Raw genomic sequence first — 27,983 nt, 5'->3', positions numbered from 1 at the left:
TATTCCCAGCCTCCACAACAGCTGCTTCATCAGTGAAGGATACAAAGGCAGAACAAAAACAAACCATTCCAAATTACTTAAAAGGAAAAATACCCAACTAAGTTGTTAGGACATGGTAAAGGGTCCACTCCTACACACTTTCCCTAGGAGTGTCAAATGGCACCAAATTTGTGCTTTGGAATTCAGCCTTAACGATGGCTCATTTCAATACACAGTTGCTAAAGTTATTCCTTTCTTCACCTGAACAAGTGCTTTAAAGGCTGTATCATGTCCCATCAGAAATACTAGCACTCACTGCCCTCTAGTGCTATTCTTGCACACTGCCAACAAAGTAATGACTGTTTTTCACAAACTTATTGACATTCGCATGGCTAGTTGTTCCCATGCAAATGGAACATCTCCCATTTTATACCTATCTGGATTTTCAGACTTGGTTTAGTTTTGAAGTTACATTTTGGGGATTCTGTTCTCTGTGCTAGCATAAGTACATGAGTTGCATGGCTGAAAAGAGTTTGGTAAAGAAAGGTACTGCACTGCATCATTCTGCTTTGCTGCTGTAATCATCACTAGAGATGCCACAAACTTCACCATGAATGTCATACTAGCTGGAAGCAATTATGGTGCATCAATCTTGAGTAATTCATTGGTGTGGCATGTGTCCCAACCTCCCTATGAATTTACCCGTCATTGAGCAGAAGTAAGCAGGTGGGAATTTTTTGCTACTACCTATATTATTGTGTTGATTGCTTTTTAACAGCTGTACCCAATATCCTGGTGAACCAGGATTGTTCTGGATTCCAGAAGAAAAGTATATGGAGGGTAACCCTGGTGTGCCATAAGCAGACAAATTTGAATGCCAAAGGGGATAAATAGATATGACTGCATCTGGTGGCATTTGCAAGACTGCAGGGCATGCTTCTGCTTGTAAAACAGATGCAGTCTTTTCATCTTTAAATTGTAAACGTGTTCAGTACGTTCTTTAGTACTAATATGGTAAAGGAAGTACCAGACGCTGCCACCCCCACCCCCCACCCCTGGACCTTTGCAAGGTGCAAGAAACCTCAGAATTTTGCCCCAGTGCAAGCAGAAAAACTCCATAGGGATAGTAGATGTTTGTTTGTTTATTTATTTATTGTATTTATATACTGCCCTCCCCTGAGGCTCAGTGACAAAGAGCTTATAACATCTCACTGGACAAAAAAAAATGACTTAAGGATGGACACAAGCATACTTGATTTTATTGGGCTCTTTATTGAATGATGAAGTATACCATGCTACTTTAACAGTAGCTAAGTCATGCCTATACAGGCTGCCATATTGTTCTATTATTTCTAGCATCACGTGTTTTATGCCATGCGATTGTTTTACCAGTTCTTCTGAGAAGCAGAAGAGAGATATCACAGAATCTTGGAACAAACTAACCATTTCAAACTCATAAACTGAATTAAAATGGTGGTCAAATGAACATAAATCTCAATTTAATGTTATGTTCTTTTGTAAGTTAGTATTTAGTTTACAGTAGCATTATGGGTGGTCGAGTGGCATAAGAATTTTGACTGTCTCCCAGTTCTCCCTGCACTTCCCCTGGCTCTTTGTCCATGCAAATCCCTCAATCTCCAGAATCAGCTTTGTGGTGACTTGAGCTCCTGGGAATTAGCTAAGCTGTCAAACACTTTCTGCTGGCACTTCATTGGGTCCCACCCTATATTATACCAGAGTCTGGGCTTCACCCATATCTCTCCATATTGAGAATATTGTTCCTTTTAATATTTCTTACTTGATAAATTGGTACTTTCAGTCGTTAGGCTTGTGTGACAAAATGCACAATCCCAGCAAAGCCCCATGATTTTAATGGGATTGTCATACCCCAATTGAAAATACACCTTGCAAATGTTTAGCTTCAACCCTATCATCTGAGTATATATGTCCCAAGTGATATAATACTGGACTAATGGAAACATAAGGACCTGACTGTATATCCAAATGGACCAGCAAAGAAGATTCATAATTTCACTGCATATGAACAGATATATAGCTATAAAGTCATGTTATTGTTTTTAAAATTATGAATATGTTCCTATACATGGGGTCTGATATAGCAATGCATGTGGAAGGAAAAATGTACTTAGCATAGTTCCAGTTGTGCAAGTGGTAGTAACCACAGCTGTAGCAAAATGTAGTACTTAAATATATTTTAAATGAAATATTAATGAGCAGTTGGTGCAAATGATTTCATTTAAATTAGTCCTGAAATTGTATCAGAAGAACTGTGTGTACTGAAAACACAGGAGGATACAATAGCTTTCACAACACAAGCAGACAGTGGGAAGTAACTTAAGTGCTAACACTTGTGCAAGGAGCATTGCCAACACGGTACATGGGAACCGGCCCATGGTATCAAAGTTGTTAATATGCAGCCGGACAACAGCCTATGAAACTAAAAGCCCAGATGACTATCATGGGAGTTAGATCCACTGAACAAAATGGGGCTTACTTCTGAACAGACCTGCTTAGGAGTGCTCCCATAATAACCTGCACAGCTTACAGAAATTATACTAAAGCTGCAGTGTACGGAAGGGAGGTATTGATCAACCAGCTGTCTGTTATATGAGCTCTGACATCAGGAAGGGTCTGCTAGTCATTCAGCAAATGAAAGTCTGTGTGCTACTGACTGAGAAGCTTTGTGCCTGAACGAGGCCTTCCAGTGGTTCCAGTTCCCACAAGGAAACTGCTAGGCATCTTTGGATTTTACAGCCTTTAACACTGTATCCCATTTGCTGCTCTTATGGTCCAGTTGCTGTTTCCTGAATCGGTGCTGGAATAAATCATTTGCATCCTCATCTTCAACCTCAGATATGATCTCCATTTTTTGTATGACCAGCTTAAGGAGGCAATGCTGTTTCTCCAGGAGTGCTGCCATATCTTTAAGTCTACAACATAAAATAAAATAATTTTTGTAACAAGGCTAAGGTTTTAAAAATCTCTTAAGACATCTTATTTCTCCATTTCCCAACATGGTACTCTACCAACACACAAACTATTTCAGCCAACTTCATTTTCATATTCCAAGCAATTTATTTCTATTGCAAGGGTGGTGTTTTTAAAAAATAGAAAGAGTTATCACTATTAATTTAACAACTTTCTTCTCTGCTTCCCTGTTTCTCTGTTTCCCATAAACATATTTTGCCTGAAACTGTGATGCAATATTTCTACACTGATGTTGATTGATGGTGATGGGAACCACAGAATTATTTTTTTCATTGTCCCTACTCTCAATTTTTGTTCACCCAGTGGTTTGAAGAAGAAGAAGAAGAGTTGGTTCTTATATGCCGCTTTCCCCTACCCGAAGGAGGCTCAAAGCGGCTTACGGTCACCTTCCCTTTCCTCTCCCCACAACAGACACCCTGTGAGGTGGATGAGGCTGAGAGAGCCCTGATATCACTGCCCGGTCAGAACAGCTTTATCAGTGCTGTGGCGAGCCCAAGGTCACCCAGCTGGTTGCATGTGGGGGAGTGCAGAATCAAACCTGGCATGCCAGATTAGAAGTCTGCACCTAACCACTACACCAAACTGGCTCTCTTTGAACAGTTGGTTTTCTTTCTTCCAAGAAGCATAAAAAGGATACTAATGTTGTAACACTGCCTTTACCCTGATCCGGTTAACAGTTTAGTATGAAAGGCATATTCTATAGAAGTAAGTTCATATACAGTGTCTTTTGCTTACCCAGGCAACCTTAAATATATGCTTAGATCATTATTTTAAGATGTTTTTTCTAACTGTTTTCCATTCTATACACTCAAAATAATAGCCCACTGTCTAAATACATGCTGAATATTTAAAATAGTTCACTCCCATAAAAGATACACTCTTTTAGCTCAACAAAGAACAACTTAGTATTGCCATTAACAAAATCTCAGTACCATTTTTTTCTTAATACCTGTATTTCTGTTTCAGAACTTCTAGTTCTAAAGTTGTGTCAGCACTTTGAGTATCCGCTGCTGCATCATCACATCCAAAGCAATATTGAAACACACTCTGCAAAAATAATACATTCAAATAAAATTAGAAATTTAAACCTTTTTTCTTAAAGTTGACAGACTTATGTTTTCCTTTCTGATTTGAACAAGAAAAGACTTCAGTCAACAATGGCAACAGCTTTTAGAAATCTTTTTGCTAAAATAAATTAACCAAAATATAATTTAGAATAACCCTGTATCTACCTTACCATAAATCCACAATATCTTGGCCGGTTAGGATACACAGTGATTGTTTCTTGATCAACTCGGCTAAGAAACCAATATGGAAGCTTTTTCTCCAAGTTTGTGTGAAGGTTGACCTAAATGCAATGAATGATTTCCTTAATACAAATTACTAACTGCATGAAACCAAAGCACTGTAATTATGCAGGCCATCAGCATAATGGTCTGAAGTAGAACAAATTTTGAATCAAATGGCACCTTCAGTTTATTGGTCTTAAAGGTGGCATTGGACTCAAAATTTGGAGTGCTAGACATTGTAATGTAAACTTAGATAGTTGTGATCATCAGGTTTGTTTTAAGGATATAATCAAGGCTTCAAACTATGATGATGGGAGACAAAGTTGTCCGTACTGAGTGACTGTTAGATGTAACTTCCCTGCATGCAACAGCACAATTATCCTTACAGGATATCTCCACTGGGCTTTAGGTCTATTATTATGAAAATAATTTAAAAATCATACTCATAATTGCTTCTTATAATGAACATCAAGTGTGTAATATATGTCACTAACCTGCATTGCAATCCTTTTCAGTGCAGCAAATTTTTGGACTTCTGCAATGTCTCCGACTGCCAAACCAATCTATAAAGATATAAATCTATTTCAAACTTCATGCTTCCCCTACATGGAACAGTTAGATTCCATACCATTTTTGACATAGAATTTTCCATAAATGTATGGGGAATTGTAGTTTTAAAATCAAAAGATGCATTCTGCACTCTTTTGTATATAATGTTCCATTGAAACAAAGAACTTGTTCATACATACATAACCCAAAGCAGTATTTTTGCATGAAAGTGTATCCGTCCCATTTAGTTATGCAGATGTCTTACTGCAGTAGTCTTTGTTTATAATGGTACATATTCTAGTGAATGTTAGTAGTTAAGAGTGTTGAACATAGGACAGGAAGACTAGTTTTAAATCCCTGCTCAGTTCACTAGATTATCAGCTAGTCACCGAGTGACTGCTTAATCTACATAACAGGACAACTGTGAAGAATAAAATAGTGATACACTTACCGCATATGCCATGCTAAGTTACAGACCGTTTATGCACTGGGAACTTCACTGCCCCAGCTCCCATGCAGGAGCACAAATAAGGAGCAGATGAGGTGCACCAGGCCAAATGCTCCCCCATGTGGGTGCAGGAAGAGGTGGGGCAACCTGCCATGACTAAAACTCTAGCCTGCAGCCTTGCATGAAATCTCCAGTGTGTAAACGTTCACAAAGTTAGACCATTGGTTCATCTAACTCAGTATTGTCTTAGACTCATATCAGCTCTCCGACATCTCGCATTGTGTATTTGCGAGCCTTCCTACTCAAATCCTTTCACTGTAGATGTCCAGAACTGTGAGATGTCACAGAAACATATAAGTAGGTCTTGGTGGTCTAGAGCTCCTCAGAAGAGTTATGTATGTTTGATGAACCTGCTGCATGCCAAGTACATGCACTGTTACTGAATGCTTCTCCTCAGCCTTATTGCAATATGCAAGATCTGCAGTCTGCGTAATGGAGCAGAATATAAAGAATACCCTGCAGGGACATTGGAGGAGATGCCTATTTAGCATAGTTCAAACAGAAATGTTCTAATGATTCTCAAATCATCATCTCCGATGTCTTGACTGGCTCAGCAGGAGACTTCCTGCTCCTTTGAGTACCCCTCCTCCCTTGCGTTTCTCCAGAACAGCCGTTGAACAGAATGACTGCAGGCAACTATTAGAACAGATCATTAGGTCTCTCATTCCATGCATAATTGTTTCTCTTCTGAATGAAAGCTGTTTTATTCATAAGCAGTCTGCTGCTTTACTCTTTCTTCGTATATTCAAACTCTGCCAACAAGCCCAAGTAGGAAGACAAACATGTACTACAGAAATCTAACCTAGATCTCTGGATAGAAAAGCAGACTGAGTCTTAAGCTAATACAAGGCTGCCATATCAAGGATGGAGCAGAGTTGTTCTCTCTTGCACCGGAGGGACGGACCAAAACCAATAGGATAAAATTAATTTAAAAGAAATTCCATGTAAACATCAGAAAGAAGTTCCTGACAGAGCGGTTTCTCAGTGGAACAGGCTTCCTCGGGGGGGGGGGGGTTCTCCATCTTTGGAAATTTTTAAACAGAGGCTAGATAGCCATCTGACAGAGAGGCTGATTCCATGAAGGCTTAAGGGGGTGGCAGGTTACAGTGGATGAGCGATAGGGTTGTGAGTGTCCTGCACAATGCAGGAGGTTGGACTAGATGACTCATGAGGTCCTTTCCAACTCTATTATTCTATGATTCTATGATTCTACAATAAAAATTCCAATATATTTTACCCAGTAGGTGTGAAACTGTGTCAAAAAATCAGCTTTCAAAGTTCTGAATATCTGAAAGGCAAGTAAGCCATAAAGAAGATCTGACTATGTTACTGACTATGATCATGACAACATCCATGGGCAGCAGTGGATACCGGCTATAGTCCAGCACTGGTGCATACTGTCTGTTACCATATGCAGACCACTTTAAATACTGTAGCTCCCTATTTCAGTGCCATTTCTCTATGGAGCAAGCCATTTGCAAACACTGGCTTATTATGTTTGTTTATCCATTTGTACCAGATTTCCATATGTATACCAGATAATTTTCTTTATACCCCTTTAAGCATTTTGTGTGTATTGATATTATATACATCACTGTCACTGTAATTCAATAATGTCTACAATACTACATGAATTTAAGCAGAAGCATTAACACTACAGCCTCCTTTACAAAACTAGTTTCCCATGCATTACTCCTGTAGTTTGCAAGCCTTATTTGAACAAAGCTGTTATATTGAACAAACTGTTATATTGCAAGCCTTATTTGAACAAAGCTGTTATATTGAACAAAGCTGTTATATTGAACAAACTTTGGAATCTTAAGAAAAATACAATAACTGAAAGTGAAGGGGGGAAACCTATTGTGTACATATCATCTTGGGACCATCTTCGTGAGAATTAACACCCACTGATTTCATAATAATTAGGATTGAACTTTTGTACAGTCTTTTATACCATGCTTGCAAAAGAAGAGTGTGAAATCAGCCGGCCCTTCCAAACTAATGGCAAATGCTGCTCAATTCACAGAAGTGTGTTATTTGCCCAGTCAGTTTTTCCTCCTTTATTTCAATTAGAAAACAAAATAATATTTAAAAACACTGAGGTTCTGACTCCATATTTAATGCTTACCAGCAAGTTCATAAGTAGAATCGGAATAAGCAAGGTAAAGACAGTGAGAATTACAAAACTCAGAAATGGATAACGCAATCTGTGGGTGAACAATGGATCCAGGAAAGCTTCATGGTAATTGATATCTCCTAACATCATAGCAAATGTCTGCATCACAGAAAGGTGTGGACGGCTGTATGGTTGCTAAAAGATAAAAAAGGAAGAAAAAGAAACAATCATCATAGCATCTTGTGCCAATATTGTACTACTGTTCACAGACAAATACATATACTTGCTTTTCATCTAAGCCATCTTGGTGTAGTGGTTAGAAATGCGGACTTCTAATCTGGTGAGCCAGGTTTGATTCCGCACTCCTCACATGCAACCATCTGCGTGACCTTGGGCTCGCCACAGCACTGATGAAGCTGTTCTGACTGAGTAATAATATCAGGGCTCTCTCAGCCTCACCTACCCCACAGGGTGTCTGTTGTGGGGAGAGGAAAGGGAAGGCAAATGTAAGCCACTTTAAGACTCCTTCAGGTAGAGAAAAGCTATAAACACAGCGTTAAGATGTTATTGAATTGTCAACTATTTCTTTCTTAAACAGAAACTTGTTCTTGTTAACAAATCTAAGAACAAATTCAACTGTTATGTAGTCATTACATGCAGGAATTTCCAGGAGATATTATAGATATTGACATTACATCTTGAGTTATGAATGACAACTGCAAACATATACAAATGACTTTACCTTGCAGGGGGATATTGACTGCCTAATGAGGACACTGACAACCATAATTTGGCGTAAACTATTTGGCCATAGCCTTTATTCAACATTGAGCGTGGCAAGCATGGGAAGAGAAATTTGCCCTCTTGTGGTCAGCTGACCACAAGGCAGCCCATCACAGCCTGCCCCTCAACAGGTTGCATTGGCTATCCAGCCCAGAATCCTGGAAATAATGGCAGGCTGAAAAAGGGGGGAGGCAACATGGAGTGATGATGTTAGACACAGACCCCCTATCAACTTTCTGTTTCTGAGGCAACAGAAATCATGGCTTGTCTTCTTTACAGTAACATGGAATATTGCCCATAAGGGTCTTCTGAAATGTATCGGGGCTGATGGGAAAGGGATGGGAAGATGTCAGAGGAGTCTATTTATTTAACCTAGCTTTCTAAAAAATTTTGTAAAAATATAAAATTGTTTTAATTTATTAATGATAAAAAACATATAGTACAACAATGAGATGTCCAACCTGTGTTCCAAGAAGAACATGGAAACTGAGTCCAAATGCCAAGATCAAGAAGAAGAACACAACAACAATCCGGAGCAAAGTTCTCAGAATTTCCCAAAACATCACAACATAGATCCCATAATTTTCAAACCTAGGAAGATATATGAAGACAATGTGACTAAAAATCTTTTTTGAATTATTTCTTTTATAATTATTGTTATGTCGACTTAGATGTTTTCATCACTTTACTTTCTCCTAAAAACCAACTTTTTTAAAAAAGGCGGGATGTATATAGATATAGATATATTCAGAAATTGGCATTTTATGGAAAATATTATTGAAAAACAAAGTTTGAAATCTAGCACTAGCAGCATAAGACAGTCATAAAAACAGCAATAAAACAGCAAAAAACTTAAAACCAGTAGCCTGGATTCTATTGTCCATTCCGGTCAGGATAAAGGCAAATTTGCCAGGCATGATTTTTACCAGTTGTTCCCACACAGTGTTAATTTCTATATTGTGTCCAGGGCTATTCTTCGGTATCCCCTGAACCCCTGGGGCACATGGCAAACTACAGTGAGCAGGAAGAAAGTGCAGTTATATGAACAGAGTAGAGCTTACCAACCACAGGACTGTTAGTGAAGAAGAGTTGGTTTTTTGTACCCCATTTTTTACAACCCAAAGAATCCTCAAAGTGACTTACAGTTGGCTACACCTCTTTCCCTATCACAGACACCCTGTGTGGTAGGCGAAGCTGAGAGAGCTCTGAGAGAACTGTGACTGACCCAATGCACCTAGCTGGCTGCACTGGAGGGGCGGAGAATCATACCCAGTTCTCCAGATTAGAGGCTGCTGATTTTAACCACTCATACCAAGTTGGCACTCCTATTGTTCTGCACCTATCAAACATGCAATCACTGTTATCAGCTTTCCGATAGTCAATTAGCTATCTAGAGCAGGCATAGATTTATTCCCATCTTGCACAGAGCTCCCGAAATGTCAGGATTTATTTATACCTCTGAATATGTGGATTGCCTTAGTTTTACTGAAGAAAGTTGTGAGCATAGCCTCCTTTTAATAAGCCTTCTAGGTAAATAAGTGGCAGCCGAGACTTACTGCAGCCACCTTTATTTATTTATATTTATTTATTTATTAAACTTTTGTACCACCGTTCCCTTAGGCTCACGGCAGTTTACAAGATAAAAATTGCAATAAAACTCATAGTTAAAACCATTAAAACCAATCCACAATATCAACGTTAGGCAACAGAAGTTGATGACGCAGGTGGCGGCCGTGAAACTTGCAACGAGCAGGAGGCACAAGGGGACACACGCTGCAAGGCATGTATAAGAAGTGGGGCGTGGGTGACTTTATTAGGCACCACATGCGCCGCTCAGTCTCTCTCAAACCCTGCAGCCAAACAGCTTCCTGCCCTTCCAACCTGGCTTTTCAGGTTTTGTTGATTATGGTTATTTGTCGCAGCTGTGGTTTAGGCACGGTAGGAGTTTGCATACTGGACTCCCTGGTGGTTGGGGGTCTCTTTAACGAGACCAGCAGACATACAAGCGTGGCCTACCCAGCTGAGATTTCAGGGGCTCGTAGCCAAGCGACCTAAGGACTACCTATGTGAATTGGACGCCTGGTAGGCCCTGATATGGTCGCTTCCCTGGTGAGGGATTCTGGACTCAGAGGACTTGCTCTCCTGGCTGGGATGAAGTAGGTCTCAAGGCGTCCAAAGACCCTCAGGTTGAGCAGCCAAATGGCTGAAGCTTCAGGCTCTTTCCGTGCTGGGCCAACCCCCTTTTGAAGGTGGCATAACAATAAATGTCTGCGGCCATATTAACACCAAAAGCAAGTTGTGTCTTCACTGGCAGAACTGCTTGATTAGCAGATCAAGCTATAAACACTGCATGCAACTCTAAACTACTTACTAAAAAGATACATTAATTTCTTAAGTTGCCTAAGTCAGAAGAGACTTAATGGCACTTAACACACACACTTTGAATCTTTATATGTATACTACAAATCTAGGTCATACTAATAGAATGTGTTAAAACCACTCCTTTTAATGTATTAAGGATGTAGTAGCATCTTCCCTATTCACTGTTAGTCCTGTGACATTTTATATATGTGAACTATTGCAGAAGGCTATTTACCTTTGCAGGTACAGCAAAAAATTCATCCATGACAGGAATATAGCAACTGCACCACATTCCCACTGTAATGCAGCTTGATCAATTTTAATAAGTAAAGATGATACAAAAATGATGCTTGTACTATGAATTGTCCAGTCAAGCAGATTGGAATAATCCAACAAATACCTAAGTTTCTAGGATATAAAGACAACAAATATTAATATTTGGGGGGGGGGGGGAATGACATAATTAAGCAGATGGCACTTTGTATTTTTTCACAGAATAAAAAAAGATTTGCCTTCCAAAATATAGTTCTGCATGCTTAAAAACAAACTTCAAACAAGGAAGTGGAGGAATCATAATATATGCCCATACCTGTTGGAACAGCTGTATTATTTCTTTGCAGATTCCCAATACACTCATGATAAAAACCAAACACATGCATACTTTTATGAAGTATGAATCCTGAAACAGAAATAAGATGTATAGGGAATAATAAATGGATATATGTAATTAATAAATTTATATCCTGAGGTGAAATTTAGGGGTAAACAAAGAATTAATGAATGAATATACAAAGACAACAAAAGTTGATAGCAAGGAGCTTATTTAGATGGATTTTAATATTCTGGGCTCATTCTGACCCTAGATGCAACATATTTAAGGTAATCTAAACTTCCTATGAACATGGAGAATTGTACAGCCTTTAAATGCTTTTCTGTTAGAAGGTAATTATGCTTTCTGTAGAAGGAAGGTCTTTGACTTGAAAGTGCTAAGTATCAGTAACTGTCAGTCATATGATATCCAACTAGTGAAGGCATTAAGTAGGAACAGGACATTAAGCTTCTATTTATTTACTTAAACCTTTACATCCTATCTCCTCAGCCAGAAAAGCAGCTGCTAGGACCTCTGAAAATCGAAGATAAAGAATTAAAAACTTCAGGATGGTATAAACATTAAAGCCAACCACTGATTTGTACAATTAAAAACATCCCTTAAAATCCAAATTAAAAACTGAAGTAGAATAAAACAGACTTCACTGAATTAATGTCATCATCTGGCATTTGAAGGACAGTAAATCTGACATTGAAACCGATAAGAGCCTGCTCGTAATTACTGCTTCCTTACAAAGAAAAAAAGGAGAAGGCTCCTCTTTGGTGACAATACAAATGGACAAGAAAGAACATATGAAAGAAGACTGATTTTTAGATATTCTAGAATCAGGCCTTTCACATCTGGCTAAACTGGATTGAGAAGCAGAAATGTAGCCCCATAAATACAAGCCCTATTTTGATGAGAGTCTAGTACTGAGCATATTACTGTACTTTAATGTGGATGTGATCAGTATATACATAACAGTGGCTAAAATCTGCACCTCTAGGGGATGTTGCAGCTTGTACAGTTTCTGAAACAGATTAAAGATACTGTATACAACAAATATCTGTTCTTCCATTTGAAAATACAAAAAATATAGGAAATAGGAAATGGTTTATTTTAAATATTTATTGATTTCATATCGTTTAGTGGAACTGCGATTTGTTTTTTATTCAAATTCAATATTGCATATTTTTACTACTATGTAAACCACCCTGAGTTCTTTTGGAAGGGTGGTATAAAAATGTAATAATAAATTAATAAAAAGAGTAAATAACAAAAATAGAAAATGCAATCCCATCTAGAACAGGTTGACTGGTTCTAGTTGGCTCAATTAGCTTATTGATGCTAAAGAAGTATAAGTAGACATTTGTTTGAGACCAAGAATTTAAAGATATATGCTTTCAAGAGTCAAAGCTCCTTTTATCAGATGTGTGAGAGAAAGCCTTGCTACTTGAAAGCATATATTCCCAAAATCTTACTGGTCTCTACTGAACTTGAATCTAGCTGTTTGTCTAAAGACCAACATGGCCATCCTCAGAAATATTCTGGAGTTTTGTTATGGCAATCTTTAAGGCAATGGTTCTCAATCTGGTGATCGGGACCCATTTGGGGGTCAAATGACCTTTTCACAGGGGTCATGGCAGGGCAAGCACCTTAGCTGGGGTAGATCGAGATAGAGCATTCATCTGTCTGGAGCTGAGGAAAAGAGCAAGATTGGCATGATGGGACAAGAGGCAGAACTGAACTGAGAAACCCCGGGGAAAAAACAATTTGTATACAATCATGAACACTTGCATAATTTTATGGTTGGGGGTCACCACAACATGAGGAACTGTATTAAAGGATCACAGCATTAGGAAGGTTGAGAACCACTGTTTTAAGGGAACATAAACTTCAGCAATCTCCTGCATTATCCTAGCCATACTGTTGGGTTATGCTTACAATTACTGTTTATGTGTACAAATAATTAAAAATACAGTAAGACTTAAACTAATTTAAAATTGTGTTATTTCTAGATTCAAAAATGACACAGAAATAAAATTACAAACAACAAGAAGAATAGGAAGAAGAGTTGGGTTTTATACCTGACTTTTCCACTATTCAAAGGAGTATCAAAGTGGCTTACAATCACCTTTACTTCTGCTCCCCTGTGAGGTAAGTGGGGCTGCGGGAGCTCTGAGAGAAACTGCTGTGTGAGAACACCTCTAACAGGACTATGACTGGCCCAAGGTCACCCAGCTGGCTACATGTGGAAGAGCAGAGAATCAAACCTGGCTCTCCAAATTAGAAGCTGCATCTCTTAACCGCTACATCAAGTTGGCTTCTAATAGCATATGATTATTGTTCAGAACTGTTTGCTGTTCCCAAGAGAATCCAAGAACTGCCCTGTTTGATCAGCTTAACATCCATGTACTCCAACATTCTTTTTCCAGTTCTGATTTCTCTTGATGTTACAGTCAGGTTATGAAGGCAATAGATTTTCCATGTTCCCCAACATAGCTTATTGCCTTAGTTAACCTAGCTAAAAATGATTGATAGACCCATTCTTTATCTCCACAATAAATAAACTGTAATTATTATAATTAATACCTTATTGTCAAAAGGTCCTGGCTGATTTTGTGTTCCATTGAAATAAATTCCTGGCTCTATGTGGGTGATCAGAATAGTTAGTGGTATTAGGCCAAGGGAATACACACCTAGATTCAAAAGATGTGCCCGGAACCCATAAGCCATCCTACAAGGGGAAAAAACAGACTTCCTTAATACTGTAAGTGGATGGCATTTTCTATCTCACTGAACAAAGCAGGATATTTTTTCAAGATAAACTTAACATATAACTCTTTTAAAAATATACAAGGGTAAGTCAAAAGGTATTGCTACTAGGGTTTGAGTTCATACCTGGGTTTATTTCAAACAAAATGTTTATTTATTTCTCAATTTATATGTTGCCCTACCCCGAGGCAGCTCACTTTAAACATGGCTCTAACTTTTAACATGTCTCTGTGATCAGTGGATATCAGCAGACAAATTCTCTCAGTAATATATGTCTCAGTCTCATTAGGGTGCCTTCACAAAAATTAAAAACAGCATCAATGAGAAAACTGTGCTGAGGAATTTTTTCGATCATGACAATGCATCTTCTCATTCTTTGAGGGCAGCAAGGACTGTACTACAAGAATTTTATTGGGAAACCTTACCCCCATCTACCCTACAGCCCTGACCTTGTCCTTCAGACTCCTTTTTGATCCCCCAAAATTAAAAAAAAGTATTTTAAAGAAGCAAAATTGAGTCCCTCGAAGATGCCAAAACATGATGTAAATCAGAGTGCAAAATTCTTCAGGGAAGGGTTTGAACAGGCTTTCTCACCCAGGATTTTGTAAAACACTGGCCTTGCTGGATTCTTGAATGGGTGGAACCTTTCTGCCCTGGCTGCATTGTCTGGACAGATACCACCACCATAAACGGTTCCCCGTGAGGACGCAGGAAGCAGTTGGGCAAACTGCCCCATCGCAAGCATCAGTGGCAGCCTGGTGCAGTGCCTCCTGTGCAGAATAGGTCTGACAGAAGTTCTGTGTACAGGAAATGTGTGTGTGTGTGGGGGGGGGCATGGGCAGATGGAATCATTAGCTTCACAATGTTCAGTATTTTACATCTCTAGCCTTATCTGAAAGTCAATGAGCTATTGATTCCATCTGGTTCACCTGAAGTCTTACTAGAAGGTCTATTTGGTGTTGATTTTATTAACAATACACAGCAGTTTAATGATACCAAGCAAAGCTGGTGATGATCTCAAAGAGGTGCAGTTTGCTAGAAGAGAGAGCCTAAACTTTGTATTAAAGGTCTGGTCTGATAACGTCAGCATTCTTTAAACCTTTTGACTGAAGCTCATATTACAGTAGTTGCATATGGGAATGTTATTTTCAATTATTTTAGTTTACTAATTTAAATGTTTATACCCATCTTTACTTTGTGGATCAAGGTGGTATAAAATTTGAAATCAAAACCAACTATCTATTATAAAATAAACCCTCCTTACCACCAACCCACAAAAATAGTTGCTGATTAAACCCCATTACAAATCCTAGCAAATAAAACAGTCTTACAGTGCCTCCTAAAACCTTCTAAGGATGGTGTCCTCCTCATCTCCTCAGTACACCAATTCCACAAGTGAAAAAGAATGGGTTCTGGTTGATTGCCATAACTTAATACACCAGCTGTAGGGATAGGCATTTCAAGTTGATGGAAATGAGATTCACATGAGTTTCTTCTCTGCATTCCCCCCCCCCCAAAATGCTGAGACTTTCTAAATAGGAAACATGCAGAACTAATTAATAAAAACACCCACCATTTCATGAGTAAATATTCTTTACAGACAGGATGACTGAGCAATTCAACACGATTATGACGTACCATGGCCTAGAAAACAGGATACAGATGTACCAATTAAGATAGTTCATAATTGCAAGATACTACTAACACAGAACTATTTAGTAATTGTAGGAGCCAGTCAGAGGAAAATCTCTTCTGTTTTTTTAATCACATTGTAATATACATCATCCTTTATCATTCTTACCATGTCTTAAAATCATTAAAAATATCATAGAGATAAATATGTAGACATAAAAAATAAAACCTGTATTATCTGGAAGAAACAAAATTCAAATGCAAATTTTTCATTCTTCCAATAGTTAATTGAAACATTATTTGAAGGATGCTTATGCTTATCCAGATGGAGATAATTAGTGCAATTATACAGAACGGCTTGAAAATTTCAACATTTAAAAAAAACTTTCAAGTCCCAGAGCAATTTCATTTCCTTATCTTATTTTGCATTCATTTAAAAAATCCAAAAGAATATTCAAGAATATTCCAATTATTCCTAGACCAAAATTATGGACTGAAACATATATAAAGATTCAAATGAGTGGCCGTGTTGGTCTGAAGTAGTACAATAAGATCAGAGTCTAGTAGCACCTTTAATTGTAAGTTTCAACTGATTTACAAGGACATATCACAATTTAGCCTGGCACTACAGGCATTATCAGAAGTTTTATTTTGGGCCATTTGCTTTAAACTTAGAATCTATTTTTCAGGTTCTTCTCTGATGGAATAAAAATGCTGAATTCTTATTTAGAAATGTTGGACCTTACTGATTATGTTGAACCCTAGGTTGGTTATAAAATTCCATTGTTTTCACCGTTCTAAGGAATAGTCAAGAATTAGGGGGTTATCTGGCATAGTTAAAAAATCTGAATGCCAACTAATATAAGCAACATGTGAAGAGGCACTCATTGTTTATTTGCCTGGCAGCAACACAATAATAACACTAATTTAAATGTGAAGAAAAAGAAGGCCAACATGAAAAGGGAAATGACATATAGCATAAGCTTACATTTAGTGTAATAAGTGGTTCATAGACTATGTCTTCATCTTCTTTTAATTTCTTAGTTAAGTTCAATGGACACTGAAGGTACCTGAAGTTATATTCAACCTGTGCAAGTACAAATCAAGAGAATCTCAGCTTTACTTAAAAACACAACAACAAATAAACCCAGTAATAGTCTACTCCTATATGGCTCCACAACAGACTCTGACAATATGCAAACACTGTCAATGAAAATCGCTGAAAGGTACCAAGCCTTGTAGACCTAGAGGCATAGAGAGGGTGTGCAGGTGAGTTAAAATACAACCAGATAACAGTGATTCAGATGAAAAAAGGCTGCGGCTTGCAATTATTATCACAGGAGCACTGGTGCAGCATGGGGACAGATCCTGGATGACCCACCCGCCACTTATTAATGTGATACCCTTCCCACCTGCTGGGGTGCAACCAAGGAGTGAATAACTCTTGGGAGTGACATGGGTGCCAGCCCCAATGTGGGTCTCCTGTCACATGTGGTGAGAGCCCTGCTGACTGCTCTCAGGGTGGGTATGTCAACAAACACTGGACACAAGGGTAGCCTTGATATCCTTCTCCCAGCCCTGGAGCCCAAAAGCCCAAAAGTGTCTTCTGATAATCTGCATATGTCAAAATCTGAAGCTTTTGCATGGCTGTTGTCTACTGCTTCTTCCCTGTCTGTTTTTAACCAACACTTCTTTCTTTCATTAAGCAGATAATGTACTATGAAAAATATTCAATTTCTGCCAAAACCTGGATTTGGAAACTTCCTCAGGCTTAACTGAATTATCCATATCTTGAAAATAGGGTTGTTGTTGTTTTTTTGGAGCTAGTTGTATAAAAAAAAGTATAGTGCAGACGTCAACTTTTTAATCTCTAGTGAATTCCATTTTAAAAATTATTTAAATGCTGTTGTTTATCATATGAACAGCACTGTTATTTTTTAAAGAGCTAGGCCAGTTTGTCATTAGGCAAGGATCTGAGCCCCACCCCCCAACCAGCCCCAAATCTCATGGGATGTGCAATCTATACTCAGAAGTAAATCCTATTGAATTGAATGGAACTTGCTTTCTAGGAAACAGTTGCTGCTTTGGGGCTTTGGGGCATAGCCCCCTCCCTAATATTATCATTCATTTAATTTGTACACCACCCTCCTATGCAACCTATGTTTCAGGCCACTCTTCCTGGAAAACCATACACACAACCCCAAGATTCTTGGATAATATACGGCATAAAAACAGAGAAAAGATTATGCAGATAATACATTTCTAGTCAACCGGACTCCAGTGGTTTTTTATGAATATAAAACAAGATATCAAAGTAAGCTATATATGCTGTTTAAAACACCAAATGCTTCAGCAACTTCAAAGTATCATAGTAACCTTTGATTTTTTTACTTACATAGAAGTCTCTGCATGTCTTCTCATCTGATGATTCAATAATGCAGTTGTCTAAAACTAACTTGTAGAGACAAAAAAAAGAATTTTAGTAGTAAAGGAATATTGGACGTCAGTTGGTAAAAAAGATCTTAAACCAAAGAATGAAGCAAAAGGCTAGGAAAGGATAATAACTGTTAATGAAGCAATCAGACTTTAGATATTCTAGGGAAAATTAATACAGAAATGATACTTCACAAGAATTTTTAAAAATGGTTATATTTTCCCACCATTTCTGCTTATAGGCATGGTTTGGTAATAGTAATAATTTTCATGTTCTGCCCACTCAAATTCTTGAACATGAGAAAATATACCTTCTGATTTATTTCATTTTTCTTACAAATATCTGTTCCACATACTATATTTCTGGTAAGGGCTTGGAGGAGGAGTGTGTCTCATGACTAAAGTGCCACTCGGCGCTTAAGACCCACTCAGGGCAGTTCCTACCCAAGTGCCACTGCCTCCTCCAACTAGCTTGCCTGTCTGTCCTGTGGCCAGCCAAGTGCCTTCCGTCCCCCACCCCTGACCACCCCCTTCTCCTTCCATTTCCCTCTTGAGGCTTGGAGACTGCATATCTCTTCTGCTGGTGAGTTCTCTAACAGCTGCCTGCAGTCTTTCCATGTCCTAAGGGGAGGGAAAGGCTTCTGCAAAGTTCTCCCCCCCCCCCAAATCTAGCACCTGTTGTATTCCTGAATGCAACAGGCTTGGCCCCTAGTTCTAGTATGATACAAAAACATTTCCATCAGCATTTATCTGCACAGAGATATACATTTTAATCCATCATATTATTACTGCAGTTCAAAATATAAAGTAATAATGGTCGTACTTTAAAACATTCAGGTAGATATTCAACCATGTCCAATATAGCACATTTATTGGTGGTAGAATGGTGCGAAAATGTTATCACAGACTCTTCCCATCTGAAAAATGAAACAATGGTGAAGTTATTTGGAACCTTAGAGTCTTCTTAACGAGGATAAAATGGAGGACAGAACAATGCTAGCCATCTTGTTATAAATACAATTTTGTTTACAATTCATCAGAAATGATTTATCTGACTGATGCTTCGATATTGCTGCAATTCTTTTGGCAGGAGGCAGAATTGTTCATTCAGTATTCAAACTACAATAAAATACTAAGAATACAGAGTGCTGTGGGGTTGGTCAGCACAGCAAGCAGGACTGGGGCCCATTTTTGAAAGAGTTTATTTTGGTTCTGACCATTTTTAGAGGTAAATAACATAACATTTTCTTTTTAGTGACTGATCCATAAAAATTCAAGTTGTTTGACAGTGTAAATTGCTTTAGATAAATATTTAAAACTACATGTCTTAAATTTTCTCATTTTAGTCAGCTAAATAACAAAAGTCTAAGTAACACAGAACCAGTCAAGCAGAAGAATGAACTAATAGCTACTCATATGATAAAGATGATCTGATGATGGAAAGTGCTCTGAAGTCACAGTTGAATTACAGCTACCCCACAGGGTTATCAAGAGGTGGTTTGCTATTGCCTGCACCACATCACATCCTGTTATTCCTTGGTGGTCAAGCATATTAGGAGTATTGGAATCTGTCACATAGGAGTCTTCAAATAAACTAAACTAGGAGGGGTAGCAAACACAACAGAAGACAGAATCAGAATACAGGATGATCTTGATAGGCTCGAGAAGTGGGCTAAACTGAATAAAATAAAATAGGGACAAATGTAAAGTTCTGCATTTAGGTAGGAAAAAACAAATACACCAATATAAGATGGGGAAGACTTGTCTTGGCAGTAGCATGTGCAAAAAGGAGTCTTAGTAGACCATACACTGAACATGAGTCAGCAGTGTGACTCGGTGGCTAAGAAGGCAAATGGGATTTTGGGCTATATCAAACGGAATATCATGTCCAGATCGTGGGAGATGAGGGTACAGCTTTATTATGCTCTAGTTCGGCCTCACTTGGAGTACTGTGTTCAGTTTTAGGCACCCCAGTTGAAGATGGATGTAGACAAACTGGAGTATGTCCAGAGGAGGGCAACAAAGATGGCGAGGGGTCTGGAGACCAAGACATATGAAGAAATGTTGGGGGAGCTTGGTCTGTTTAGCCTGGAGAGGAGACGACTGAGTGGGAATCTGATAATCAAGTATTTAAAAAGGTGCCATATAGAGCATCAAGCAGAGTTGTTCTCTCTAGCCCTGGAGGGACGGACCAGAACTATAGGATGAAATTAATTCAAAAGAAATTCCGTCTAAATATCAGGAAGAAGTTCCTCATAGAGTGGTTTCTCAGTGGAACAGGCTTCCTTGGGAGCTAGTGGGTTCTCCATCTCTGGAAATTTTTAAACAGAGGCTAGATAGCCATCTGATGGAGATGCTGATTCTGTGAAGACTCAAGGGTGTGGCAGGTTATAGTGGATGAGCGATAGGGTTGTGAGTGTCCTGCATAGTGCAGGTGGTTGGACTAGATGACCCAGGAGTTTCCTTCCAACTCTATGTCTCTATGATTCTATGATTCTATGAAATGTTTAAGCAATGGAATTTACACATTGGAAATATCTGCCTCCAATATTTAAACTGATATAATTCCTCATATATCTGAAAGCAACTATTTCTTATTAAAGAAAATGTTCTATTTTCTCTTAGGTCAAACTATAAAGTCAGCCGGGATCAGATCTCTGAAGTGTAATTGAAGTTTGAAAACAAGCTGTGTATGAACTTGGCCACAGCACCAGAGCAGGGAAGCTTTAAGTCTTTCCTCCTGCATCCTTTACTAATCTTCCATGAGCTGCCATTAGCCCCAATATTGGAATAAAAAGGATTCCTAATATCACATTTCACTTTACCCTCAAAGAGTTTTGATTCCTGGAATACTTTCTGATGACTGTATCTAAAAGCACTGGAATTTTTTAAAATAATAATGTTATATAAATTATTCAAGTAGTATTAGCTATGAGTTCACTGGAATCGGGAAGGTTAAGTTTCTCAGAATGAGAATCATGGCTAGACTTTTCAGAGAAAGGAGAGAGAGTAATGGGAACAAAGGCGAAAAATCAGTAATGGATTGCTTTCACTTTTGCTAGAGAATGCCAAAGAGAAAAAAATGAATACCATAATCAAGGGTACAGAAATAATATAGGTAAAAATACAGTTAATTTGATTTTGGTTTAGGAATACTTTAAAATGGTGGAAGCATATTAGGAATAATAATAATAATAATAATAATAATAATAATAAGAAGAAGAAGAAGAAGAAGAAGAAGAAGAAGAAGAAGAAGAAGAAGAAGAAGAAGAAGAAGAAGAAGAGTTGGTTCTTATATGCCGTTTTTCTCTACCTGAAGGAGGCTCAAAGAAGCTTACAGTTGCCTTTCCCTTTCCTCTCTCCACAACAGACACCCTGTGAGGTAGGTGAGGCTGAGAGAGCCCTGATATCACTGCTCAGTCAGAACAGTTTTATCAGTGCCGTGGTGAGCCCAAGGTCACCCAGCTGGTTGCTTGTGGGGGAGTGCAGAATCGAACCCAGCATGCTACATTAGAAATCCGCACTCCTAACCACTACACCAAACTAAAAAGGCTTATATTATCTAGGAATTTACACATTTTTACCAATTGTAAAAACCTCACCTTTTATGTAAGATGACAACGTTTACAACATCTTTTCGCCTATTGTGTATTGCCTCATGCAGAAAAGAAGCATCAGCTTTGTTCAAGACTATTTTGGCTCCAGCGTCAAGAAGCATCCCAACTGCTTTTGCATGACCTTCACTTGCAGCAAGATGAAGAGCTGTATTCTTTTCCCACAGGACACATATCAAGTAAAAAAATCCACACAAAAAACAAATTCTATCAATTAGTCACTCTCAGTAAATCATAACGGTACTGCTAACTTATCAAGTTGCAGACTGTTAATGTAACTCCTGTTCTACTGCTCATTTTCTTAGATTTCCCCCCTTTCCCCAAATATAATGAAATTTTATCTTATTATATGTCAGCTAAATTATTCAAACATGAAAATCCATCATAAGTAACCTGATTCACAGAGTTCACATTTAGAAAAATAATTTAAACATTTCTAATTTGTTTGCTGGGTGGTGTTACTATAAGAATTATCAAGCCTACCATTACAACCCTTAGCAGAGCGAGAGACAATCAGGACACTTGATTGTAATAAACCTTTCCAAATACATCTCTGTTTAGGATTTCACTTGTAAGTATCACACAGTTTCTATCCAATACATACATTCTTTGGAATTACCCTACCGAACACCATGGCTATACCTCTAAGGAAAAAGCAACAGATCAAAATGAAATTAGTTTAAATGGAGAAGCACATGCTGGATAACATAATTAAATGTTATCAAAGAAAAACATTTTATGATTGTTATACACCACAAAATATTACTCAGTAAATTCATTATGTGATACAATTCTGCGTTATTTATTTAAAAGAAATTCAGACTAATATCTCAATCCAGCTAAACTAATACAGATTTCAGCTGATGCAATCCTATTGATAGGACATACAGTGTTTCTCCTTTTTTAAAAAGATGCTTTTAAATCCAATTTAGAGGCTAAACATCCATTTATTTAAAACATTTCTATGACACCTTTCTATGCAGAGTTCACAAAGCTTTTGTGAAAGTGCAGTAACTACAAGGATTCTTCAGGCTGCAATGATACTTCCTTGTGAAGACTCTCCTGTAGATTCAAATATTAATTATATATTCTAGAACAATGTTGCTACTTCTTAATATTTTCCAGTTCCATGGCTGGGGATTATAAATTCACCTACCCCATCTTCATCTTCTTTGTCCGTGCACTTCACATTGGTATCCAAAATTATCTGCATTGTCCGAGTATACCCTCCATAAGCAGCATGATGCAGAGCTGTCCAGCCTTTAAAATCACTTTTGGAAAACAGTTGAAATAAATTGGAACTAAACAATGGCATAATTTTTATATGATACATATTGTACTGACTTATTTCCAAAATGAAAATACAAGTATGCTGAGATCAGGTGTTTGTACAAGAGGATCCTGGGGATTTTGTGGTATGGTCAATCTTTGGCTGGAGTGAGGGAATGTTGCAAAAAGTGCATCGTCATAGTCAACCCCATAAGGTTTGCTTGATAGGAAAAAAAAGAGAGAAGTGGTTTGCCATTGCCTGCCCCTGCAATGCCACTCTCTCCTTCCTTGTGTGGTCTCCCATACAAGTACTAACCAGGGTTAACCCTGCTTTACTTCCAAGATATGATGAGACTGGACAAGTCTGGGGTATCTATGTATGGGTGGGAGTAGAATAGAGGGTTTTAAATTTCTAATTCCAAATAATTTCTAATTCCAAATTTCTAATTCCAAATTCTAAATCAGTGGAAATGTCAGGGTATCTTTGTAGGACTCCATTTGTAGGACCCCATTCCCTCCATTATGAGTACTGTCTATTGATTCCTACTCTGTACTTCCAGTCATTTAAATAGCTACTGGAATGATGAGGAAACCCATCCTCTTATCCGATGACTGCTAAGATTACTCAGGTGTCTTTGGTGACATACCATGCCAAAAGTATTTTTGAAGACCAAGCATATAATGTGTACCAGGTCACTATTGTTTCCATGCTAAAAAGGGATGTGCACAAGGGAAAAAAATTGGTACTTTTTGGATTTGAAGTTCCTGATCTGGTAGAGTTTTGATTCAACAAATTGATTCAAGTTTGGCCAATTCAACAACTTTGAACCAATTCAGCTGAAACAATTACAAGACAGCTGATATCCAGGGGTCTGCTTTTGGCAGCTTTTTAGAATAATGGTCATATTCTCGAATGGGGTAGATACTGTATCAATCTGAAATCTATATGAACAAAAATGGCTTCTCAAAAAGCCCAGGGTTCAAAGGATGATTGAATGGTCACACATATGTTCTTCCTCCTGTTCCTTAGGTAACAAAGCTGCCTTGAGCCAAGAGAAAAGTCAGGTTGCAAATAGTTTCTACTTTAGTAAATAAAATTGTGGCTGCAATTATGGTTATTCATTAGCAGATAAGCAGAAATAGTTATCACTGTACAATTGCCAGTGAACTAACATCAGATTACATGTAAATCATATATATATTATCTATGTTAACAACATGTTTTCCACAATAACTCTGATCAGTTTACAGGATGGTTATTAAATGCATGCAATTATTCTATATTTTAAAGAAAATATATACACCTACAGCCAAGAAAATATATATACCTACCAGAGGAAGAGAGCACCTTTTTTCAGAAGAAACTGCACTACTTTTTCATGACCATTTTGAGCAGCCAGGTGTAGAGGAGTCATACCCTTCTTGTCTCCTTCATTCAAGAGTCTGGTATCTGCCATATCTTGAAGAAGTCGTTGACAGGTGTTGATGCGTCCATAGCTACAAAAAAAATATTGTTAGCAATTCCTAATGACTCTATCTAAAAGATGAAGTGTAAATGAGACAGTTCACAAACATACCTAGCTGCAAAATGCAATGGAGATTTCTTGTCTCGGCTTTTAGAATAGATGGAAACATTCAAGCTAAGGAGGTTATTCACAGAAAGGGGAACCCCTTGTCTACATGCATAATGTAGCGGAGTACATCCCTCATTATCTTCTTCAGTTACAAGATCTTTAATATGCTTCATCTGTCACATAGAAAAAGTGATAATAATCAGTTAAAATTATCATTTTACAAAGCTAATATTGCACTGAAATCTATATAACTTGCAGGTCCACAGTGGATCACAGGGAAGATAAACTGGATATTTTCCTCCAGTTGTTATATTTAATTCTAAACAATGCCCTCAGAGTGTGGAACAAAAAGCCCACACAATAGGTCAAGTCCACACAATGATCAAACAAGTTCTACAAGCCTGGAAGAAACCCCAGCTTTGCATAAAAATATTAAATGATACAATGTAATGATTTTACAAAAACCTTAAAATCATAGAAGAAGAAGAAGAAGAAGAAGAAGAAGAAGAAGAAGAAGAAGAAGAAGAAGAAGAAGAAGAAGAAGAAGAAGAAGAAGAAGAAGAAGAAGAAGAAGAAGAAGAAGAAGAAGAAGAAGAAGAAGAAGAAGAAGAGTTGGTTCTTATATGCCGCTTTTCCCTACCCGAAGGAGGCTCAAAGCGGCTTACATTCACCTTCCCATTCCTCTCCCCACAACAGACACCCTGTGAGGTGGGTGAGGCTGAGAGAGCACTGATATCACTGCCCGGTCAGAACAGTTTAATCAGTGCTGTGACTAGCCCAAGGTCACCCAGCGGGCTGCATGTGGTGGAGCGCAGAATCGAACCTGGAATGCCAGATTAGAAGTCCGCACTCCTAACCACTACACCAAACTGGCTCTCAATGCCTGAAACTTTAGGAAGCAATGCCTGAAACTTTAGGAAAGCGATGCAACTGAAATTTATGGATTGCCCTTATTTTAACCGAACTACCTACTACTGGTAGAAAGAGATCAAAGGGCTACAGTGGCAGTGGCCAAGCATTTCTCCATCACACTTTTGTTAAAGGCATAAAGAGGCCCTATTGGTTGCTCAAGATCACTGGAACAAAAGAGCTTAAAATATAGAAGGAAAGGATGCAGTTGAAAGCTCAAGAGATTACATATAATTTTTTTTAAATTTAGTGTTTTTGCAAGCCTGGGGCTTCCCTCAGTCTTCTACAAAGATAATTGTCTAATTCTCTGAGTTTAAGTATCCATTGGTGCAGCTATGCTGAGAAGGCATAAACTAGACATGTGCACACAAAATTCTTTTGGACCATTTCAGATTTGGACCAAAATGATTTGAGCCAAATACCCCTTCACTTTTATGGATTCAGCTGGATCAATTTGGCTGAATCTAAAAAGTGTTGGTTTTTTTTGTGTATATGCTTCCCTCCCTTTCCAGGCAGTGGAGAAATACAGCACCCGCCAAACAGCTGATAATGACAAGCACCTGCAAATACAGCCAAACAGCTGATAATGACAAGCACCTGCAAAGGTAACAAGGGTTAACTTTAAATTCTCCCCCCAACAAGCAGCTTTGCTTGCGAAGATTGGGGAAGCATTTAAAGTGAGAGCAGCACACCAAACAGCTGATAATGACAGGCATGCCCACCTATTCCCTTTAAATTCCACCTCAAGCTTCAGGAGGGATTTAATTGGCATGGCACACCTGCCATTATAAGCTCTTTGATGAGTACTCTCCCTTTTTCCCTTGTCAGGCGCTGCCAGAGAAAGTGGAAGATAGTTTATACTGCCAAATTGCGGTCAAATCACAATTCAGGCAGCAATGCTTCAGGACTGTTTAAATACAGGGAGGCCAGTTCAGCTCAAATAGGTCCCAAAAGTACCTGGATCAGCATTGATTGGGATATTTTTTGGCTCATCCAAACTGCATTACCCATGTCTAGGCTAAACTAGACATGAAGGAGTCCCAAATCTCCCCTGGAAATGACTATGCCATTTTAAATCTAATGTGGGGGATTCAAAAAATCTGTTAGGATCTGGTTCTGATCAGGCCTGTGTTATGGCAGGACAAGGTGCTCTGGTTCATTCCCCCAGTGCCTTTACAAGTGCGGAAACAGCTGCCAGAGTGGCCATTTCAGCTCCTCAAAAGGCATGGAAAGGGAAATAAAAGTGCCTGGTCCAGCCACACCATGAGTGCAAGTGCAGAATTTTGAAGCGTTATGCTTCAAAATGCCAACATTTTCCCCACATCAGACCTGAGGACATCATTGTGTCTAGATTTGCCCTGACAAACCTAGTGGGACAGTTAAGGCTTTCAGTGTGACAGTTAAGGCTTTCAGTGTGCCATATATTCAGTAATATTCATTTAGGCATCACGTTATTTGCAGAATATATAGCAAATTAGAGGCTTGCTAGGTATGGAATACCATTTTTTGCCTAAATATGCTTTCTAGTTGATGCCTGCTAAATAGTCTGATTTCTCTAGAATCTCTAATTCTAGTGAAACATTTGTTGTTAACAGGGCAGATATGTTGGAATGCCTTTGTCTATTAAAACTGAAAAGGGACAAAATAAGCCCAAATAGCTATGATGAATATCACACACAAATCACAAATATGACTTCCCTCAAAAGCACACTGCAGAAAAGAACATTGTCTGTAACACAGTAAGCCCGTATCATAGTAATTAACGTACACAAACCAATGTTCCTTGTACCTGCAAAAATTTTTCATCCAAATGTTGTAGTCCTCCAGAATGTAGTACTGTTAGATGTAAAAAATTACGACCCATGTGATCTTTTAGCTCAACATTTGCTCCTAAATACACATAGAAGAAAATTATTTCAAATATTGACTTTTAATGCCATTATTTCAGTAGTGATTAGAATTGTTTCTTTTTAATTACATACCTTTTGAAAGTAATAAATTCACAATTTTCCATGACGCACAAGAGGTAGCAAGTAGTAGTGGAGTTCGGCCTTCAACGTCAACACAATCAATCTTTGCTCCCTGCATTTGAGATCCATCAAAGTAATTAAACTGCAGGCAATAAAACTAGTGCCCTGTTCCATATGTTTTCTAAGAAGCTGTTTGTTTTACAGATGCCATAACCTTTCTTACTTGATATAAATGAATCTCTATAGCTACTCATTCAGGCTCAGTATTAAATCCAGATGCCCTGACAAGACAATGAAATAACTCATGGTGTTGTATGGGCAAAACCAACCAACCCAGAATGTTGGGCTGTTATGGCCAATTGATTTGTCACTGATACACTGATAACTAAGGATGCACATTTTTAAAAAAAGACACAGAATTTTCAGATTCAGATTTCCATAATGCCATTCCATATTATTTGGGTCCCCAATACTATTTCAAAATTTGGGTTCAGGCTTAAGCCCTAAGCAAGTCTTTCCAGATGATGAAGTGGCTGCTTTCAAATAAATAACATCAACAATGCAGGAAGGTGTTCACAAAGGTTTCTAGGGGTCTAGTTCTATGGGTTCCTGACCAAGGTGCCC

At 38.2% G+C, this 27,983-nt stretch overlaps 1 protein-coding gene across 2 annotated transcripts in view; it reads right to left on the bottom strand.

Moving 5' to 3' along the window:
* Positions 1–1,231: 1,231 nt before the first annotated feature.
* Positions 1,232–27,983, bottom strand: part of TRPA1 (transient receptor potential cation channel subfamily A member 1) — a 47,183-nt gene continuing 20,431 nt past the window's right edge. The window contains exons 10-28 of one of the 2 annotated variants that reach the window (XM_077352160.1): positions 27,372–27,471; positions 27,158–27,279; positions 24,484–24,653; positions 24,239–24,403; positions 22,794–22,908; positions 21,626–21,792; positions 18,847–18,940; positions 17,986–18,045; positions 16,579–16,677; positions 15,532–15,602; positions 13,776–13,920; positions 11,184–11,273; positions 10,830–11,002; positions 8,695–8,824; positions 7,463–7,645; positions 4,772–4,840; positions 4,226–4,336; positions 3,938–4,035; positions 1,232–2,930 (exon numbers count right to left, since the gene is read on the bottom strand). In XM_077352160.1, coding sequence (XP_077208275.1) covers positions 2,732–2,930; positions 3,938–4,035; positions 4,226–4,336; positions 4,772–4,840; positions 7,463–7,645; positions 8,695–8,824; positions 10,830–11,002; positions 11,184–11,273; positions 13,776–13,920; positions 15,532–15,602; positions 16,579–16,677; positions 17,986–18,045; positions 18,847–18,940; positions 21,626–21,792; positions 22,794–22,908; positions 24,239–24,403; positions 24,484–24,653; positions 27,158–27,279; positions 27,372–27,471 — 2,361 coding nt within the window. In that variant the 3' untranslated portion in view covers positions 1,232–2,731. The remainder of the gene's footprint in view (positions 2,931–3,937; positions 4,036–4,225; positions 4,337–4,771; positions 4,841–7,462; positions 7,646–8,694; positions 8,825–10,829; positions 11,003–11,183; positions 11,274–13,775; positions 13,921–15,531; positions 15,603–16,578; positions 16,678–17,985; positions 18,046–18,846; positions 18,941–21,625; positions 21,793–22,793; positions 22,909–24,238; positions 24,404–24,483; positions 24,654–27,157; positions 27,280–27,371; positions 27,472–27,983) is intronic. The other variant, XM_077352161.1, reaches the window with a different exon arrangement.

The sequence above is a fragment of the Paroedura picta genome, chromosome 9 (genome assembly GCF_049243985.1).
Source record: "Paroedura picta isolate Pp20150507F chromosome 9, Ppicta_v3.0, whole genome shotgun sequence".
NCBI classification, from domain to species: Eukaryota; Metazoa; Chordata; class Lepidosauria; order Squamata; family Gekkonidae; genus Paroedura; species Paroedura picta.
This window is presented reverse-complemented; position numbering and strand designations above follow the sequence as displayed.